The 22,641-nt window shown below is 33.5% G+C and overlaps 1 protein-coding gene across 5 annotated transcripts; it reads right to left on the bottom strand.

The window, feature by feature from the left end:
* Positions 1–306: 306 nt before the first annotated feature.
* On the bottom strand, positions 307–21,924 carry LOC108202257 (sodium/hydrogen exchanger 7). Of its 5 annotated transcripts, none has more exons than XM_017370648.2 (23): positions 21,652–21,922; positions 18,456–18,506; positions 18,192–18,283; positions 17,338–17,415; positions 17,112–17,269; positions 16,775–16,876; positions 16,586–16,703; positions 15,603–15,655; positions 15,464–15,529; positions 13,291–13,335; positions 12,344–12,399; positions 9,304–9,488; positions 8,145–8,192; positions 7,034–7,141; positions 5,953–6,184; positions 3,740–4,042; positions 3,100–3,197; positions 2,808–2,939; positions 2,470–2,688; positions 2,153–2,359; positions 1,568–1,832; positions 1,079–1,368; positions 307–711 (listed from the first exon to the last, which is right to left on the bottom strand). In XM_017370648.2, the coding sequence occupies exons 1-23, from the start codon at positions 21,794–21,796 to the stop codon at positions 661–663; spliced, it is 3,102 nt and encodes a 1,033-aa protein (XP_017226137.1). In that variant the 5' UTR covers positions 21,797–21,922; the 3' UTR covers positions 307–660. The 5 variants fall into 5 exon arrangements, with proteins under 5 accessions (XP_017226137.1, XP_017226138.1, XP_017226139.1 ...); XM_017370649.2 differs by having other exon boundaries at positions 1,079–1,365; positions 21,652–21,921; XM_017370650.2 differs by lacking the exon at positions 21,652–21,922 and having other exon boundaries at positions 17,338–17,449; positions 18,456–18,481.
* Positions 21,925–22,641: the final 717 nt, after the last annotated feature.

The following is a 22,641-nucleotide window of genomic DNA, read 5'->3' as shown; positions in this document are numbered from 1 at the left end:
AGTCAATGTGCACGTCTCCAGGCACTCCAGCCTTCTTCCCAGCAAAACAGATACTAAGTTGTGTTCGTGCGGTGTAAAACCTCGATTCTAACGATCACAAAATCAAGCAGATGAACAAAGGCTGTCAAGTGCCAACTACAGACTCTTTAATTTTACTTGGATGCTATTCATCAGATTGACAAATGTTGGCTGTAAAACCTCGTTCCAACTGCATACACTCTCGAAGTTTTACTTTGCACTGTTCTTTCAACTACCCAGATAGTTTATTCTGGACTATTATTTGGCCTGTATTTTATATTTCACTAGGACAATCGACTTCTATGATATTTCTCATTAGCATAGAGTTAAGATATGTACATTGAGTCTGACAAAAAGAAAAGAAACAAAGACGTGTCCATTGAGAAGACTACAAAAGCCTACTGGACCTGCTATAAATAATGTACTTGGTGAACTAATACTTGGTACCTTCATCCTTAGCACCAGATTCACACTTGCGTAGTCTTGTTCCAGAAGTTTGTTCGGTGAAGGAAGTCAGAAACTCGGAGTTGCAGATTTATAATTCGGTGCTTCTCCCACCTAGTAGCCCCTTCTGACTCGACATAACCAATAGGCTTTTCTTGAGGGTGATGGAACTTTTGGATATGAGTTGTGAGAAGGCTTTTACTTATTTTCAGGGAAATCTTGAGCACTTGTTCCGGCATCATCTTCAATCTAGCAAGTTAATATGATAAAGTTACTTGAAGCAAAAAGCTAAAAAAATCATTTCAATCCTGCACCAGGGTATTGGTATGTTTAAGTCTCCTCTGACATCTGATGTAAAGACTCTGGCAGACCTAGATAAAAGGAAATTCTAACCAAGAAAGAAATAGAGTAACCTATGGGTTTTAATCATATATTTTTAGCATTAGACCTATTTTTTTAGGGTAAGAGTTCAACTCTCGCAAAAGATGTAGTGTATTTACACTCAAGTAGTGTTGACAAGTGCACACAAAGATATATACAATTTGCACAGGCACAAACAGATCGACAGATTTATACTCATTACCAGAAAAAAATTCGTAAAACGATGTTGACTTACCATACTGCCATACATGCTTAGCTGCATTGCCCTGACAGATAGGTTGTTAGCATGTTCATTGGTCTCTGCAATAGGATGCTCATGAGGTTGTGTTGGTTTGTAACATTGGTCAGGCCAACTCATAAGACCTTCATGGTCACTACTTTTGAATCTAGTGAGATGATCTTTTGTATGTGGAACCAGGGATCTGTGGACTTCATAAGCAGCAATATTAAGCATGACAACTCTTGTCCCGGGCTCCACTTGATAACAAGATGCTCGATGCAAAAAGCTGGCTGACTCGATGCCTACTACCAAAATAGAAATGGATAAAAGACTTGCATCTAAAAGAAACAACGCCATATACCAATAAAACTATATCTTTATTCACCATCTTCTCAATTCACTTATCTTTACAAAAACTACATCAAAAAAAGAGAAATTTTGTAAACCCGGTGCAGAGTAACACTGAATTGATCGATTGAGCAATCATCTTACGAGATGTTTTACCTGATATGTCTGATTCCTGCTTGTTCGTATCACCATACAAAGGCATCAGTGCTGCTGGTGATTCTATGAGTTCCTCCTGAATCCCTTGTCCTTTTATATGTCCTTCCAACAACAAGCCAATGAAATGGTGAGGTACTTCAATACTTTCTTCCACAGGATACCTACTCATTGTTGACTTCTCTGCAACAAGAGCTCTAACTTCTTGCATTGGAACTTTCTCGAATAATTGCGGAAGCAAAATTTTAGAAAGAACAGTTGCACTTTCCTGAAGAGAGAAAAAATTCATATATCTCAAAATCTACAAAACACTTTCTCTAAAGTCCAGTGAAATCATCAAGCACAAAGCGAAAGTAAGAGCGGTTTTTAATAGCTTACATTATCCGAAATTAAACATATATCCAAGTTTTAACTAAAGAGTTGACTCAGCAAAAAATTAGATGATGCTGTTTATATCTCTATATGCTATATATTGTCAACTTTATTCATGTGCATGACGATGTACCTTAAACCAAGGTTGTTGAACTTAATTACATACTACACTACATGCACTGAAGTCAAATGCTGAATTGTAAGGAATTAATAAACCTTCCAGAAGAAATCTTCTATTGCCGGATCTGAGCTGAGAAGTGCCAGCACTTTTTCTGCTTTAATAAAGAAACAGAGTACCATGGAGTCTGTTATCATATCACAGATATAAGGCCTTCCATTCACCACCTCATACAGTCCCAGAGAACTCCCATGTGTGAATGTTGGATGCAATGAGTGCTTATTTCTTATACTCTTGCTTGCCCACTGCCACAAGTAAAGGTTCCTTTTAGACATGGTAATAACACTATAATAATGATAAAATAAGGGAAACAGTTTTATTTGGTAACTTGTATTAACGTAAATTATATTTTTACCACCACTACTCCATTCAAAATGACCCAGATGCCATTTGGCATGGATCCCTCCTTGTATAGTGTTGAACCACGTATCTTCATTGTCAGCTTTGTTGACCCTAGAAGTGCATCACGTGTTGTAGGAGGAAGGGCACCCAAGAGAGGATTAACACTAACAAGGTCATGTGATTTCGGATTCTTCACTAAAGGAGGATTTCTTAAAAGCTTCTTCAGGTCGATCTGTGGTATGTTTGGCATGTTGTCAAGGATAAGTTTAGACAACATGCAAAATTAAGACTAGATACACAAATGCATAATATATATCATCACTGGCAGAAAAAAGTTTCCAAGGGGTACACCTGTACAGCATCATGAAGATGAATGATTTCCTTTTTCTCTAACAACCCAACCTTTTCAAGATTTTGCACGTAATCACTTAGATGCTTTATTACAGAATATGTAACCTGCCTTGTTTTCAAGACGTGCAGAACCTGAAATGTGTTTCGTATAACAAATTATATTTCTAAAAATTCCCTAAAAAATTATGTTGCGGTGTACAGAATTCATCTTGAAGTACGATTACAAGGAATTATAAAGTGTAACTTATACAATCAGAAAATTAATCCAAGATAGTGTTGAACTCCTAAAAACCTGAGGGAATGCGACACGAACATCTTCCAGGAACTGCTTCGCCTCCTCACCTTCTGTTTCACTTTCACCAAAAACAGTAGATGCAACTTCACTATCACCTAAACCATAACACTCGTAGAGAAATATTATATCAGCAGAAATACTTGATCGATAAAGTAGATATACAACTAATTGAGGTTCATTAATAACCTAGAGGCCACGTGCCTCCTTCCCATCCTCCCCCCTTGGACCTCCTTCCTTCCCACATACTTAAAAATCTAATGCGCTGAAAATTATACAACATATCCACGTGTATAAATATATCCGTGTGTGAGTTTATGACTGGTTGCTCATAAAAATATCTGAATGTTATTTTTATTTAAATTTATCATAAAGACAATAAATACTTTGCTTCAATTTGGATATATACGACATTTAAGCTGAACAAATTTTAGCACAGGGAGTCTGTTTCTGTTGGTGCAGGACCTGTACATTCTACCAGGGATACAGCTATTCATGAAATGGCGAAATTTCCTTCGAATAACAGTGCACATACTATGTGGTACTATGAAATTCAGAAACATTAGGAGAACAGGAAACCAAAGGTAGGAATTATATTTCCAAAACCATCAATACAGATAAGAAATTGCAGATAACCTACCAATAAATCCATGTAGTTGCCGGCGTGAAATTCTGTGGGCGCGTAGAAAAGCAGAACAAATGTAGCATGCTGATTCTAATCTTTCAACAATGAAATATGTAACAAGTTTCTGAGGGAACAACCTTATCTGGAGAAACTTGTAATAGTTTGGAAAATGTACATTTGCCTTTACACATTTCCAGTCAGATAGAGGTGCTTGATATACCAAGTCCAATGCTTCATCAACAGATTGCATCACAACATTTGCTATATTTTGTGTAATTCTTCCCTCCTCTAGCATTTTCCAATAAGCAGCTTGCACACCTAGAATTAAATAGTTCTCTAAATTAGCAATAAAACAAGCTATTGGAGTAGCACACAACAGAGGGTATCAAAAATAATAACTGAGCTGATTGCACTCGATGTCCTTCCAACATACATATTTAATATTTGCCTTCCACTATGCTATATACCACAAAGACATAAACCACAAGTTTCATCATTATGAATATACATATAATATAGATCAGTATTCCTGCATGAACTACATTCCAAAACAGCAAAACTGCTTTGAAGTTTGAGACAAAAGAATTTCATATATTATGTACTATGACTTTCCATATAATTATGATGACATAAAAGTCATAACATAGCAATATAGCATCCATATCTCTTACCTGTATACTTTATTATTAACTGAACATGAAATGATTTGTAGTCAGTCAGTAGTATGTAATTTGAGCCATGTACAACAAAACATTACGGCCCATATTAAAATTATTTTGGACTTCAAATGTTATTAGCCACAGTTCACGAGTTCAAATTAACTATATACAGTTCTATTCATAGAAAGTCATAAATTTGCATACAAACGCTGCATGCATACAATCATACAAATTATGTCATATTTTAGAATTTGCTAACTTTTATTCAAAATTTACTTTTAATTCAATCATATATGATATTTACTTATATACCTATAACAATTCTAAAATATGTTAATAAATTTCTTATATTACTATGTACTTTACACGTGTTAATTTTTATTTAAGACTTGACATCAATTATTATAGGATAATCATTATTAAATTATTTAACTATTTTGATATAGTAGTGTGTACATATTATATTATAATAGTCATATTTTTTTATTTTTATTTAAAATTTACTTTCAACCCTTTTCAATTCAACCCAATATTTTACATATTTTAATTCCTATTTAATATTTACTTTCAATACTATAAAAAAATAATTCCTATCAAAATAATCCCCAGTTATAATAATTTGGACATTTTTAATTGTTAACATTTACTTGCAATTTCTATAGTATAAAAAATATTTTAAATTTATTAGTATTTAATTATTTAAATTAGAACCCTTTGCTTTACACAGTTTCATGTAACGTTCATATCCTTATTATAGAAAAATATCTTTCGTGTTTGGTTCCTTAATTGCATCTTTTATCTAGTGGATGAATATTTATTCCACCCAGACACTTGGTGGAAATGTACATATCCCTGTCACATGATTTTTATTTTTACTATATTTTTGTTAAGGGTTGTTGAACTCATTCTTGTATATACTACACTTCCTATATTCTCTTTAGGTTTTATGTACTTTTAGTGATTAATAGAGAAATGTTAATATGAGAGCGAAATCTGTAACATATTCCCCTAGCATGCACAATTTGAAGCATATTCTAATATCAAATGCTACAAACAGCTCTGGAAATATAAAAAGAACTCCAGAAATAACATTTCCCTTGGTGATACACAATTTGTAATGGTACTGTGTATTAATGGTTTGTTCTGTTATGTCATATATATTTAAATGATTTCGAGTTCCACAATGCACACACAGTGACTTTCAAAATTTTGACTTTAATCAGTTAATCCTCTGACTTACCGCTACAAGGTTCCCTGCCCACTCGATTAAAGATGAGGTTTTCTGTACAAAGTAAACATTTCCCAGACCCCTCACAAAAAAGCATCTAAAGGCAAGAAAAGTAATTGGGCAATATTATATTATACTGTCCATAAAAAGTTTAAGAACAGGGGCGTATCCTAACCTCAAACTCAGACTTTGGGGGTATACTTGTAACTCTGTAAGTAATACCATATTAGATGACCAACTCTCTAAGAAATTAAGATCACAGGACACTAAAATGATTCTAAAGAACATGTAGAGGCAATTTCAACAAAGATACACACAAGAAAGGAAATATGGAACACTACCGTTTAAGAATCTTATGCGTATATCTTCTAGGTTCATAACATCTAACTTGTCATCACTGTCGGACTGTGTATGAGGATGGGTTTTTTCTCCTTCCACATCAGATAAACTAGCAATATATTTTTTAACTGTAGGCCAGTCAGCAGGTCCTAGTTCCTCGTCATCACCAAAATCACCAAATACCTCTAGAGCTTTGTTCATCATTTCATATTTTGTGTAGTTCAGTATTCTCCTCTGCCACAAGAAAACATTCGTAAATCATTAAAGTGCCAACCACAGTATTGCAAAATGTCAAACAGAAAGCTAACTGCTGAGAGAGAATATATCCAAACGACAAAACAAGGACATGAAAATATAAGAACTTAGCATTCCTCAGGGACTTGAGAGGTTGCTGTCTACAATTACGGTCAAAAGCCAAACCGAAATTAGTAAGTTTTAATGTTGTGATATGATAAACCACGATATTCTGTGTATCTTTCTCGGGTCATTATTAGAAGACAATCACCATTATGCCTCACAGACAGTTCTGTTCGTTGGTTCTTCCATAATTTGAAAAAAAAAAATATTGATATGATAAGAACATGTAACCTAATGTTTGCTCGGATTGGTTAGTTTTTCACTTCTTGCATTGATTCTGACACTGTGAGTGTGTTGTGGTGATGTATAAACAATAAAATGGAAAAGGAACAGACTAACAAGAACTTAGAACATGGAAAGATAAAACAGACGAGATATCTGTTTCATTGCAATAAGATTTTTAAGCAATATCTTCACAAGAGAAGAAAAACTATATAAAGCAATTGAGCCATTTATAAAGAACTGCTTACCTTTTAGTGTACAAAATTTCTCTGAGTCTGGCTTAACAACCAATTACTATACAAATAAGCAGCTACAATAGTAGACTGGCTATCGGTACAATATACTTATTGATGATTATTAAAGTTGTGACGCTCATTCTACTGATCTACAGTTTCACCCTGGTTTCGAGCAGTTTATGGTATTACATGGCACTCGTAAATGACCTAGAGATAACAAAATTGACTGATGCAGTTTAAAGCCTGAGTAGGCTATTGATCACATTACCTTGGCTGCTGACAATTTGTCCAGATCCAGAAATTGTAAAATAAACTGTGTAGTTGATCCATTCAATACGAGCGTGAGAAACACGATTCCTCCCGTAAAAAATACAAACTGCAAAGTGAAAAATTGAAAATATATAAGGTAGTGGAAGGAAGCAAGTGAACACTTATGCAAATAAACTCTTTGCTGCCCCAACACAGGATTAGCTTGGCACCGATGAAATATGCCAAGCAACAGTTTGCAGCCACTGCGCAACTCAAAAATTGACACTCCGGACTTATTTAATGTTTCAATATACATACTTTATAGCTTCAATAAGTCTAAGAAGGTGACACAGCCAGCAATATCTGAAGCCCATAAAAGAAATAGCCAACCTAACTGTTTGAAAAAATGTTTTGGAGTATGTATAGCTAGCTTGTCTGAAATTTTTTGACTTGTTTGCTGTAACATTGTGATTTTCTATTTTTAAACATTATCAATGGGTAAACCAAGTGTACACCTTGTGCACTGCAAGTATTTCATTACCCTAAAATATTTTTTTGAAAATGTACATATAAAACATCAAAACCAGTGGAATCAGATTCACAGACAAGATTTCTTAAAATTCCAACTCTACTGAAAGAAAACCTAATATAGATAAAGAAACAGAGGTACACAATGTCAAGTTGCCTTTTTGTCGTAAAAATTTTCTCTTGTTGAAAGAATTGATTTAAGGTGGATGAATTAATTTAGATGGAATAAATTTTGGATAAACTATCTGTGCTAACCTGTAGGACAATTACCAAAACAAGAACTACTCGTATGAAAAGATATGAAGTTAGAAGAGCCCCCAAAATAAAATTAAGAACAAGACAACAGGAGATCAATTACACCCTTTTAGACAAAGAGAAGTTAGGAGTGTGCAGTAAGAAATTGTGGATTACAATAACCGACTCACTGGAATATGCTGCAAACAGTTACTGGGTACATATATTGAAGTGTGTAAACTGTAAAGTGCCTTCCAAATTAAAATTTTTGCATTGCCAACTTCATCATAAAGGTAAAAGCATATATAATTCAGGTAGAAGACTTGGAGTTTAACAGTTTGTTTAATATGTATAAGAGCAAAACATACCAAAATTCCCGTCTCAGGGCTTATATATGATGAACTGTCGCTAGAACGCTGGAACACCCAAAATGTTTAAATGTCAGCATCAAACTTTGTAAGAGAACAAAAATTTAAAGCACATTTCATGCATGAAAGTAATAATCCTTAAAAAACAGAAGCACTTTCCTAGCTATGATATGAATTCACATTTGTACAACTGCTGAACTAGATTTGAAAACTTCCCATGAAATTGTCCTGATAAGTGGGCTCTTTTGAAATTGAGATCTGATCTCAGTTCCAAGTAGTATACATTATGGAGAAAATGCTAGAGACCCTTTTTCCAAAATATTCCCAAACCTTAGTTGACAACTTTTGATTGGTTTGCGTCCCACTATTAATAATGGGACCCCCCCCCCTCCCCCCACCCCAAGCACATATATCCGCCAATTAAACTCATTATTTAGGAAAAAAATTAGAAATTTTTCTGGGGTATGTAGCATTGCTCATAATAAGCATCAAGAGGGATCTTATCCTAAAGTACTACCAAGGGTCTATGGTCCGACTCTTAAAAATAAAAATATTCAAAGATTAAAAAAAATCATTCTTAAAAACCACAATAATAAAATAAATCTAACATTTATTTTTTTACAACTGTACATATGAAATTTGTTAATCAAATGATCACTAAAATATTAGTTTAAACTACACCACTTAATGTCTTAAACCTGGACACTATATATTTTTACTTGAACAAAAATGTAGGAAACTTTATACACATATTTGTGTGGTTTCTTGAGTTGAAAGAATACAGCAAATATACACATCTTTATGTGGTTTCTTGAGTTAGAAGAACAGCAAATAAATTTTATAAAATAATAGAACTGCCCATCACACGGGTTGTGAGTTGGCCTAGATACACGTGAGCAAGTACAATTGCAATTCAAAGTCTAACAATTAGAATGATGCCTAAATAACAATCCTAAATCACCTGTTAACTAATATTAATCCAGAATATCTATAAGATAAGCAGTAATCTCCAAGAACAGAATCTGCAATCTGGAATTCTTTTTAACTTTTTTGCAATAGCTAGTATGTGGATTCATAATTCTTATATTTTTCAATCAACCCTAATCTCTTGATATATCTAAGATTTCATGAAAAGTGGGAATACATGAGCAATACTTGCCTTAACTGACAGCGAAAGCGAAAGTGATACAGCTCCTCTCAAACCAGACCATACAAGGACAGTAGCTTCTCTCCAATCCAAACCATAACCAAAATATCTTAAACAAGGATACAATACAGCAACCATCGCAATTCGTGAGATTTGAACAAAAACATAGAGGAGAATGAGGTAGCCCCAAGAATATTCTGAAACAACCAATCTAAGTTAAAAGAACTATATGTAAGTTTGTAGGACAAAAAGTCATTTATCGAACAAAGAACACTAATATGGCTCAAGGAACACCGTTATCTTAAAATCTTCCAATATATAAGGTTAATCAAGAGACACGGTGGTTCTATTTTGAGAAATATCATATTTAAATAAGTGTACTTAGATTCTTTTTTATTGAACTTCAGTACCAATAGAATGTCAACTTCAGCCTTAAAGTGTATAGCTTTAATGTTCTGAAACTCTATTAAATGGACATCTTGCAATGCTTCCGCATGCAAACTTTATCTTCCAACGGAACTAAAAAATCATCTGCACAGTTTCCGTCCGTGTCATACAACTCATACCATTTTCTTAATCCTTAATAGTTAAAGGATCAGCCACATCTTGACGAGTGTAAAGGTAATAAAACTATGCTAGTGATAGCGTTGTCCTAGCAGTCCCCATTTAGATACTTTTACCTATCACACGATAGGAAGCCTCTCCCATGTTTTTTTTCTCTCTCAGGCACTTTTGCCACTTAGATTTATAAGGTGCCCTCTTGTGCAATAGGAGACCTCTACACTGTTTTTTTCCTCAAGCTCTTAGGAGACATAGATCGGAGGGGTCTGATTAAGCGTCTACTTGAATAATATGTTCTAGAACGCCTCTTAATGGCCTATTGAGCTCTTTACTACGTCAAAAAAAAAGTGACCCATAAACATGAAATGCGGATTACAGGAAATGCAATGATTAGACAGGACTCTGCAGACAAAATGCTTCAAAATTGCCAAGCAGTGGGAAGAAAATGGGTTCTGGCCTTTTTAATGTGCATTAATAAGTTATTCTGTTGCATTTATGGTGTCGAAATTTATTTTGTTAATCCATGCAGCTCATCAGCTGAGAGGTCATTATTTTAATATTTCAGGCTAGTAGCTGGCGGCATTTATTTTTCAAGCTATTTGCTGGCAGCATGAATCTTTTGTTGCATATCTAGTAGCACATCAGACGTGCCACATTTACAAATTGTTATAGAAGGGCAGATATGTAAATACAAAATAATATGATGTAAAACTTTATTACCCTCTTATTTAAATTTTAAGTTATAAAAGAATCCCAAACATTCACAACACGATTTACTGAGACAAAACCCGGAAATGACCCGTTATTTGTTTACACATAGCTATTCAATTCCATCCAATTGTTACTGATTTTTGCTAGACCAAAATTGACCCGTTAACAAACACGAACCCAATCCCAAACCCGAAATTACCACCCCTACATGAGTGTGAATATTAAAACAATTATAATTAGGAATGTGGCTAATGGTACTTTAGGGTAATATCTGGAAGTTTTTGAAATTGAAAGGAGGATTCGTGGTTTTAATAATATAAATATTGGTTGAGAGAGGGGAACAAAGTAGGAAAAAGAGAAGAAATGAAGAAAGAATTGTACAAGAGCAAGAGATGGGCAGCAAAAATAGGTACAAGCATCTAGACACCACGCAGAAGGAGAAATTAATTTTCAAATTAGTAAGAGCTTGAGTAAATATTGAAGCGAGGAGAAGGTTGGCATGTTTCACATGATTGCAGGACTATTAGTTTTATCAGTGAGGAGAAGTCTGATATGTTTCGCAGAACTTTATTCTATTAGATTTATCGGTAAGGAGTAGGGAGGGAGAGAAAGGAGCTTTTCGGAGGATGGAAACGACTAGGGATATTGGCCCGCTTTAACACCATTATTAGTACCACCATGATGTCAAAGGAGTGGGAACTTAGCATACTTGTGCCAACTTATAACAAACAAAGGCAATAAAACTTTGGAAGAGAGTTATGGGATGTAGGGTGCATAGAGAAGCAGAGGTGTGCGAGACGTTGAGAACCAGTTCGGTTTCTTGCCGGGTTGAAGAGTGGATCACGGGCGCCTATTTATGGGACAATTAATGCTTTCGTGTCCATATTATATTGTGAATTCAGCTCTGAAACCATGTTGAGAACTAGTCCATCTAAAACCTTAAGATGTTGAAGAAAGGCCCAAATGGATCTTACGCTATATTTCAACATTCCCATTAATGCCCATTTTTGGGCCAATTAATGCCTTCGTGTCCATATTATATTGTGAGAATATTGGGCGTGATAAAGAGTCATACTTGATACCTCCACAAACTTAAGCTCTAATATCATGTTAACTGACTAGTTCTCCTAAAACTTTGAGGTTTTGGGAGGAGGGCTTGCTAGGATCATATTTCCATCCCCTATTCCCAAAATCATTTGCTCTAACCAAAGACAAAATTAGCATTACAATATGTCAACACAACTTTTGATTATATAATCAAATTTGTAAAAAGACATTTATCAAGGGCAATGAGCGATGTTAAGTTTTTGAATAAAACCTATGCTACAACTTTATAGTGATATTTTGCATGTTCATTCAAATGGGTTACCTAAAAACTATCTTATTTGTGCTTGGTGTCAAGAAAAGATATATTTCAGCGGCGCTTAAGGTAAACATCTCTATTTGCAACTTTAAATAAAAACATGTACTCCCTCTGTCCCAGTCAATTGTATACATTTCTTTTTCACTGCTCGACACGCTTTTTAAGGCTCTTATAAAACATAGTTCTACAACTTATTTTTAAGATTTTCTTTTTTTGTATAAAAGTATAAATGTTATACTTTTATACAAAAAAAGAAAATCTTAAAAATAATTTACAGAACTATACTACATTGAAGCATTAAAGTCCGTGCCGCGCCCCCGTCCCCCAATGTATACTATTGATCGGGACGGAGGGAGTACTATGTACCTATAGTTATACATGATGCATGAGGGAAGATATATAAAAGACAAAGCGTACCATGGCTTTTAAAGGTAGTGGTGTTTCCGAGAACACTTTCAGCTATAACAACCCCACTGCAAAGATAATAAGAAAAGTCTTGAAGATATATTTTATACACAATATATAATATTAGATGACTCTAGCTAATATGCTAAAAAATTGACCCTTTAGCAAACATCAAATAAAAGATGTTACATTGATGACATAAATGCATACTATTTTATTGTGTTGCGAAAACAAACGATTTAAAAAAATTAAAAAATGAAGACACGTGGCAATTGTAAAACAAGGATATTAACACAATTTTACCATCAAACTGTATTACTTTAATGTGCGTCATGACTCGGGAGGGAACTGATTGTTATATTTTCTGGGCGAAGGAGTGTAAGAAAGAAATGTGTTTATAATTATATCACATGTCATTGATAGCTCAAGTTCTTCATTCATTAAGAATCGAAGGTTGTGCGTAGCTAAAATAGACCAGTGTTTAATACTGTGCTCGTCACTTTCATTAATACTTCATTAATATCTTAAGTCTTCACGATACACAATTATTTGGGACATATAGACCTTCTCAAGTACCTCCATATTTGTGGGTAAATAACATTGTAAACTTATAATATAGGACAAAATAATTTCCCTCTATCTGGACCAAATCATTAAATATCCAAATTGTGGAGAAAGGCTGTGGATGGTGCTTCACTATTTTACCTAGAATCTGAATGGATATTTAGTACTAAAAAATTTAACTACATATAATAATATATAAGATGGAGAGCGGAGAAGAAGCAGAAGAGGGAATGTCTTATTATCATATGTGACATGATTGTTGCATGCAATGCATGGACCCGAAACTTTACTACCTTCATAAATATATTAGTATATGTGCAGTGCATTGATCAGAATCATTACCACCTTGATAAAATTTATTAGTATATGACAAATGTAACATCTAAGAACTATACCTTAAAATGAAAATCAATGTATTGGCAATATAAGCAACCATTTCCCTGAAAACAGTAGCAGAAAAATATTTAGTATAGTTAGATTGAATTTCTTAGAAATGGAGATGACACGCTTAAGCATTTACGAAAAGAACCTTCGAAAAAAGGCAAGTACAATAACATTGAAGAGGTTAAAGAAGATACTTCTACTATATTATGCCAACTGTATTGAGAATTTCTTTATTTTCAATAAACACTGGAGTAACCAGTTATGTGTTGCCTTGAAAGAATAATATATGAAATTAAATAAGTAATAATCCCTTCAAGGAAGTGCCTGAGATGCATCACATCCCGTTTTACATCCTTCAACAGCTTAATGGTTCTGTACTAAAGATAATAGGTTATTTGAAGTGTAACCATATAGCATACCAGATGCAATTGCAGCCAACTAGACTGAACACCAGGCCCGGTTTGAGAAACCAGAAAAAGAATGTGTTTAATTGCAACATACTACTATATAGTACTAATTATTATTTATGTGAGCGATTACAATTAGTAATTGTCAAAGAATGTAATCAGACTTGGGTAAACTTGATAGATATAATATAGGGCAAAAGTCAAGTTGTAGGATTCAATACTAGCCTAGTATTATCTGATAGAACATAAAGTACTATGTTCTTAGTTTAACGAAGCATATAAAAATTGGTGTTCTGACATCTCCGCTTCAAGCTAATTTCCAAGCTACATAAGGTTGAAAATCATAATTTCCATGATTAAAGTTAAAGTGAAAATAACTATATCCTAGATTTTGGTGTTCAATGTCCATGAAGAACTAAATACGTTCCTTTTTCATTCAAGATCTTGTAAATAAAATAAATGAATAGAAATTTTATTAGGGAAAATAGATTTTTTTGTCACCCAACTTACTGTGTCTTTAGAAACTTACCACTCAACTATTTTTTTTTTCCTTTTACTCATTAATGTCAGGTTTGGATTTTTTTTAGTCACTAACTTAGGTTCGGATTTGATTACTAGTATTGTGATATTTTTTGTAGCATCACTAATACATAGTGATAGTATGTAATATTTCGATGATGTGACATATGTTTATATCTTTATATATAGCAATAATAACATTAAATGAGCCGATAAAAAATTAAAATCAGGAACAATCGTAATTAGAATTCTATAAATTCATTAAATCGTCAATATGGAATCAATGACTTCAAACAATTCATCCTTCCTGATAAAGTCTAATTGAGTGATTCGATGCATCATCTTTCACTATTAACGTTTCAATCGACTAGTTCAGCCTAAGGCCTCTCTTAAATTTATCTTCATAAATTTTAATAAGTTTATCTTATTACAATTTTCAAGATAAAGATAAATAAATAGAGAGGTCCGATGATTGTCCTTTATAATGCATCATTTTATGTTATTATTACTCCCTCCGTCCCTCATTTGTTTACAGTTTTTTCTACTACTTAGCACGTACTTTAAGACTTTTATAAAACATAAATTCATAGCTTATTTTTGAGATTTTCTTTCTGTGTACAAAAATTCAAATGCTAAATTTTTATTCGGAAGAAAAAAATAAAATAATTTATGAAACTACATCTTTTAAAAGCAGTAAAATAATGCGTGTCAAACTCTTATCACCCAAGGTAAACGACCTTGGGGACATAAAAAGTACTACATATAAACATATAGACATATATCAAATCATCAATATATTACAAACTACCACTATAATTTAATAATGCTAAAAAGAATTAATATAATGCTAATAATTAAGTCCGAACCTAGCTTCAGTGACAAAAAAAAAAAACTGAACCTAACATTAGTGAGTAAAATAAAAAAAATTATAGTTAAGTGGTAAGTTTCCAAAGACACAATAAGTTGAGTGACAAAAAAATCCATTTTGCCATTTTATTACTGCCTCTGCACCTGAGTAATTCATCAGACATAGCTACTTAAACATGTCGCAAAATATTAGCAAAGTATATGCATTTGGAACCCAGTTTTGTACTCCTCAATATTTGTGCAAACACGGGTATATTAGGAGGAACAGATTATAAAATCTACCAGTAGAAGATTAATTTAGTTTATATTTATATGTGGCCATGTGGGTGTACTGGTGTCCTACTATCACTATGGTCAAGAGCTAGATAATTTAAACATCAAAGAGTGGTACCAAAAATGATGCAAGCTTTGTTGACCATCACCCGTAAATGCGGTCCTAGCGACTGCAGCATAGAACCTGAGCATAAATGATGCTTTTAAAATATGAATTTAATTACACCCTACCGAAACTTGGTGAAATGCTGGCTTACATTCCCAACGTCATAACTGTCAAGACACCAGAAACATCAAGCCACTCTTGAGCCTATTATATAAGAGCTGATGTTAAGTTTTCGCATGAAGGAAACAAAGTAAAAATCCAACTCAATCATCTAGTTTCCTAAAAAAAATTACTCACTGAGAAAAGTAAAATAAATGCCATAGCTAAGTCCCCATAGCTTTACCACACCTATGCACCCGATAATATCTTAGAGAAGCTATAGTTTAGTATACACACATTATAATATATGCAGTATGCTACAGATCTAGATAGGTCTTCAAAAGATACAGGACAGTGTACTATCTTTAAAAGCTTCCTTCAACCACTAGTTACAGGCCTTCTTTCATATTCCAGAAATCACAGGATGGTACGATAAATGTTTGACAAATTTGATTGTCCAAAACTGATGCTTTTTCTTTCGATAATAGATTTGCAACTGCTACAAGGGTGCATGGGCTCAATCACGGGCTTAAGTATCCCAAGTATTTTATACGTTTAATAAGAAAAACTGAAGATAAATTAATGAAAAACAAGGAGAAGACTACATATAATTTGAGCTAATGTCGCATCTAAACACTATACTCTCGAAGATAAGTATAATCTTTAATCTTAATGGAATTAACGAGCAAATAAAAGTCACAGGTTTGATGAAGAAACATAATGACACAAGTAGCAACTCAGCTGAATTATAAGTCACCTATACTTTAGGAATACAAGGAATATCGATTCAGCTCAGTAATCCATACCAACAGCCCCGTCATTAACCGATGTTTTATCTCTGCTACATTAAAGTAAAAACGTTTAAGGAACCTATGGTTACCTAGTTCTTCAAATTATATTTGTTTGAACTAGTGCACTTGATTGCGGGATCAGTGACAGAATAGTAAGTCTAAAAGAAAACATATTCAGGTTGACAAGCATGAATGCTTTTATGATATGATCAATGTATTAATTTATTGGTTGAGCGTTACATACAGTGAAGTAAGCAATGTAGCTCATAGCAAGTGTTAGTGTAATCTCTATCACCGTGTCATTGAATACAAATTTAAGCCACAAAACAGATGCCAACCCAAATGCAATACCGATGCCTACACTGAACAAAAAATAATTGAATTAGAACAAGTTTATATGTTTTTAATGTTGACTAAGAGCAAGTATACCTACGCTCCAAGAGAAACTTGTGCCAAAAATTTTACAAGAGCAGCCCACTTCATGCCTGATCCCGTGGCCATTCGAAAAAATAGTTGGAAGATCACAATTGCAATTCTGAAGGTGAAAACAGATATGCTTGCTAAAGTATATGCAGATATGTTATGGAAAAGGTGATTCAAATGACCATTACACCAAAGAATAAAATAAATCATAGCAACATGATGTTTAGTGCATAATTTTTGTTATCATGTTGCCTTATTGGCAACACACAACTTTCGTCAACCAACAGGTAAAACAAAAGATATCTACAAAAACAAAATAGATAAGCGCGGACAAGTAGGTTTGATACCCGTCATTCATCACTGATTCTCCTTCAATTATAGTACTCAGTTTTTTACTTGCACCAAGCTCCTTTAAATGGGCCACAACAGCAACAGGATCAGTAGCACCTAGTAGTGCTCCAAGCAACAATGAGGTCGTCCAACTCCAGTTATAGGGAAATATTAGCTGCAGCAATATTTACTATATCAGCAAGTAATGAAGAGATGCATTGTATATGCCAAAATTCAGCAAACCTTTAGGGCAGCTCCAAGGAGGAAGGTTGACAATATTACACCAGGCCCAGCAAGTAGAAGCATTTGTGCCATACATTTCTAGAAAGCAGAGAGGATGTGATTAACTCATTCACTGAAAATGATACCATTAATCAATATAAATGGACTCAATCTAACAATTTAACCCAGTGCATAAGTAAGCTTACAGAAAATCATTTTTTAAGATGCCTAATCACAGGGGGACAAGGAGTGACAACTAACATACCATTGCAATATAGGTGATGGTCAAAAGAAAATAATCTGAATGTGCTGGCTGACCAATAAAATTTGTGACACTTATTAGAGCTGTAAGAAGTCAAGGCACTGACTAAATGAACTAACTCGCCAGAGAGACACATCATTAGAGGTGACACCTAGGGATTTTCCAAGTTCTAACAGAACAGGCCTTCTGGGAAATGACACATTTAATTGCATTACATTCAATAAAAGAGCTAAATCAGTCTAAATTCCCGAGACATTTATGGTTAATCAAACGTCAATCTATTCCCAAGTTTTAGAAATGTCTTTCCCATGGCTCATGATGTTGTCAATTGAATGATACACTTACAGCAGGCCAAAAAATTAGCATCTTATATCACATCTGCAGACTTGCTTCAGGAAACAACATGACATTTGACAAGTAACAAAGTAGTTATGCAAGTATTGGAAGCAAATAAATGCTTTTTTTGTTTATACTTGATCACCAATTATTATATTCTAATAAATGAAAAGAAATTATCTTCTTTTCTACTGTGCCACATGTGCTCAGCTATAAGAATATACAAACAGATGAAAGTATACTATAAATAAATAGACATATGGTAAAGAGAAGTAACCTTTATTTGGTGCACCTCCATCGAAAATGAACTCTCGAAAAGAAGACCAGGTAGAAAAACAGCTAGCAGAAGGTCAGGATCAATATTTGCCCCTGAAGATTGATAATATTAAGACAGCAGCTAGTTTTATAACCTTAGGCAAGTCAAATATTTGTACTTCTAAAAACAGTATTTCACTATTTCTAGTGAATGATGTAAGCATCAAGACGCAACTTTCATATAGTGACACAGGTATAAGTTTATCTAAGGTGAGATTTAACTTACAAAGTCGGATGCCATCTCCAATCTTTCCCAAATGATGATGTGTACCATATTCTGCGTATAAATTTATTCAAATATAATATCCACAACACATAAAGTTATTGCCTAAAGTCAATTTACAGAATAATACAAGATCATATGCATAAATTTGTTAGTTTCATTCATACCAGAAGAAGCTCAATCACATGTCTTTGCATAACTTTTACAGATATACTTTAATCAAATTAGCAAAATTAAAAAGAACTTTAAAGCAAGACAACGTGAAACAGTTTATCTTGGCAAGATATTAAGTATAGATCATCTCTATAATATAATATGACCTTCTTCTTTCACTTTAACACCATTTCAACTCGCCAACTTTCCCAAAGATTAGGATATCATAAGAGTGACTTAACTAGATCAAATATATTTAATTCTAATCCGCTCAACAAATTCCTTTAAGTGCGTCCATGAGTTATAGAGGAACTGAATAAAAAAGTTGAGATAAATATGTGATACAAAGTGGTAGAAAGGTATTTAATCGAGCTTTGTATGTCTGCTCTACCTTCTCTTCAAATTTTCCTACATTGGGGATGATTGGTTTCATAGACATGTCCTCTTCTTTTATTCTATCTCCTTCAAAGCTTAAAAGCACACCTCAAGATTGTTATTCCTCTAGAATTAATTAAAAATAATGACTAAAAGATATTTTAACAAAAACATATTGATTTCAGCACTTAACCAAACACATTTAACCAAGCACATGATATCAGGAATGATAATTGAACCTCGTACCACCTTAACCCGAATCCTCATTCTAATCCGCGAACCAAACGACCTCTTAAAAACAATTTTAAAAAGTAGAGAACATGCTTAAAAAACATTACCAAACACCACCTTATAAAATCACCAAACTAAGTGCTCGCTTGGTTTCCTCTCCAAGACCTAGGAATTTCAACTTCCTGGAGAGTAGCTACAAATGAAGTTGTTTGGTTGACAAAAGTAAGGGAAGAGCAACTTCCATGGAAGTATGAATACCTATTGATTCGTAGGAAGTTATTAACCCACCCCACCCTTGGTCATTAGAAATTCCTATAGTTTTAAATTCCTATATAACAACCAAACAATTTTATTCACTTCCTACGGATTTTAGGAATTTTAATTACCAGGAAACTACTGCAACCAGTGTTGTGAAAAGCGCGCCTAGGCGAGCGCCTAGGCGCAAAGCGAAGCAAAGCGCACCCTTAGCGCCTCATATATGTCGAGGCGAAGCAACTTCAATGAAGCGCACGCTTTTAGCCTTGAAGCACAAAGCGCGCTTAAGCACGAAGCGGTAGAAAAGCGCGCTTTAGCGAAGCTGAGCGCATAATAAGATATTTAATGTTATTGGGCCACTTTTAAGGCCCAAAAGTACTAAGCCATAACAAAAAAAAGAATTTTGGGTCACTTTTAAGGCCCAAAAGTACTAACCCATAACAAAAAAGAGAATTTTAGGCCAAAAAAAAAGTACTAGCCTGGAATTTTGCCTATGAAACATAAATTTTGAATTTTAATATTTAGTTTTAGGATTGTTTTTCCCTCTAAAAGTATTATTTAATATATTATAAAGGATACATTAAGTTATTTTTGGCTTAAAGTGTGATTTAATATATTATGAAGTATAAATTATGTTATAAACCTATATACATATATTCTAAATAATAAATAAAAAAATTTGTAAAACATGCGCCTAGCTTCAAAGAAGCGCGCGCCTCGCTTTTGCGCTTTGCGCCTAGGCTCTAGAGAGTTTTGCGCCTCGATGCGCTTAATGCTTTCGATAACACTGACTGCAACCAAACAAGCACTAAATAATTCATTTACCTGAAACCCTTTTTTAAAACCAAGGAGGAGGTGTGTGACTGAAAGGTATGGATATCAATTAAAATATTACTCACTCATTCCCATCCATTCTGGGATGTTCCTCTCAATTCTTAAATATTTCAAAACTTTTATAATATGATTACTACTCACATCCACTACTTTCATTCACTTTTCCTAATCTATCAATTAAGGGGTGTGTGGTTCATAATTAATAAGTCCAATTAACGCGAATCGGAACCTTGTACCCATGTCTTGGTGTTATATTAGTAATTTTGTTGCATGAAATGAGAACCCCATTCTCTCATGATAGGCGAATCATTCCTTCCACAGCCCCCGAATACCCCACCCCCACATTATACATTTTTGTACATTCATGCTACTTGCTACATTTTTTTTTCTCCGGGTCCAACACCATTTATTCTTCATGACTGACATTTCTAATTATAATATTAAAATAATATAAACAACCAAACTATCACTAATAACAAAAAATTACTTCCTCCGTCCCTCTGGAATTATACGTTTGGAATGGACACGGAGACTAAGAAAAGTGTATAAAGTAGTTTGGACACGGAGACTAAGAAAAGTGTATAAAGTAGTTTAAAGTAAAGAGAAAGAAAAGTAGTTAAAGTGGTGGGACCCATGCATAGATTTGAAAAAGTAGATGGAAGTAGTAGGTGAGTGGGATTATTATATTATAAAAGTTTACTATTTTAGGAAAGTTTTGAAATGTATAGAATTGAATGAGACAGAAAACGAAAGTGCATAGAAATCAGAGGAACGGAGGGAGTGAGTAATAATTATATTGATTTCAACACTGAACCAAACACGCACGACCGAAAGTCGAGTAGTTAAGAGGGGTGTATTGGATTGGGATTTTAAAGCATTTTTTTGCATTTATGAAATCCGAGAGTATTCGATTGGAATTGTTTGAAATCCAATAAAATCTTGAGGTATTCAATTGGGATTTCAAATTATGCTACAAAATCTGGTGGTATTCAATTGAGATTTTAAATTATGCTTTACAATCCGATGGTATTCAATTGAAATTGTTTAAAATCCATTAAAATCTGATGGTATTCAAATGCAGATGGATTTTTTTGCATTTCATAAAATGATGGATTTTGTGGCATTCTTCAGTGTATTTTAAGTTTTTTGAAATCCCATCAAAAGCAAAGGGATTTTGAAGCATTGTGCTTAAATCCTATCAACTCTGCGACATTTTATCAAGAATCCGCACAAAATCAAAATCAGACACAATCCATTAAAATCCATAGACCTAAAACAATCCATTAAAATCCCAATCGAATACACCCCTCAAAATGCATGGAAAAAGAAGATAAAGTAAAAGTATATATACCAATGGAGCCGAGAGCGATCCCAATAATAAGAAGCGCAACGGTGTACGGAACCCTGGTTCCTTTAAGTAATTGACGTGACGCGATTCCTAACAACAGAGATATTCCCACGAATAATATGGCTGTTTCACTCTCTTTCCCCGACATTTTCGCCTTCCAGAAATACTCCACTACTTGCACTCAGTTTGAAGATGTAGAGTGTGTGACTCTAGAGTGTGTTCGTCTCCATCAAAATAAGAAACAAGAGAATTTTCTTTTTCTTCAAATTGATTTAGTGGTTAATTTGGTTTTCATAACATATAATTTGTCATTTATTTTTAGAGTAAAGTTTTATGAAAGTACTCATTTCACTGAAGTCTTGAACAACTTCTTCTTCAAAATCAGATAAAATATAATTTATTGATTTCAATTTAAATTTTTTTATTCTGTAATATTTTTAAACATTCGACATGTTAAATATTTTGTTCTACAACATAATCAACATGTATGATAATTAATTTTATAAATCACACGACATATTAAACATATTATAGAATATAGCGTCCTGCAATTTATAAGAGCAATTGTTATGCATATCGATTACGCTGTAAAATATAATCTTGAACTTGTTGGATGTTTAAAAATATTATAAAATAAAAAAAATTAAATTTGAAATCACCAGATTATATTTTATCTAATTTTGAAGAATGACGACTCCAAGACTTCACTAAGATGAGGATTCAAGGAACTTAACTTTTTTATTAGTAATAATATACTTTCAACTATTGAAAAATTTTATCCCGCAATTTTATCATAAAATTTTAGTGAAAATTTAGTAAATTTACGACAGCGAGTCACGTGACACGCTTAAGTGTTATGAATGACTATTTTATTATTAATACCTTTATAATATATATTTCAAAAATACATCAATAAATAAATCTTAATAAATATTTAATTGATGACTATTTTGATATAAATATCATTATAATTATATATTCCAAAAATATAAA

Source organism: Daucus carota, chromosome 9 (genome assembly GCF_001625215.2).
Source record: "Daucus carota subsp. sativus chromosome 9, DH1 v3.0, whole genome shotgun sequence".
Lineage (NCBI taxonomy): Eukaryota > Viridiplantae > Streptophyta > Magnoliopsida > Apiales > Apiaceae > Daucus > Daucus carota.
The sequence above is the reverse complement of the archived record's forward strand: the minus strand, read 5'-3'. Positions and strand labels throughout refer to the sequence as shown.

Bases quoted from the DNA above. Each gene is read 5' to 3' on its own strand.
- LOC108202257 (XM_017370648.2), bottom strand. From the start codon at position 21,796: ATGTCGGGGAAAGAGAGTGAAACAGCCATATTATTCGTGGGAATATCT. The intron at 16,877-17,111 runs GTATCAAACCTA...TTTCACCTTCAG, and splicing joins GAATCAGTGATGAATGACGG to AATTGCAATTGTGATCTTCC. The intron at 13,336-15,463 runs GTACCACTCTTT...TACTGTTTTCAG, and splicing joins CAAAGCTTGCATCATTTTTG to GGAAATGGTTGCTTATATTG.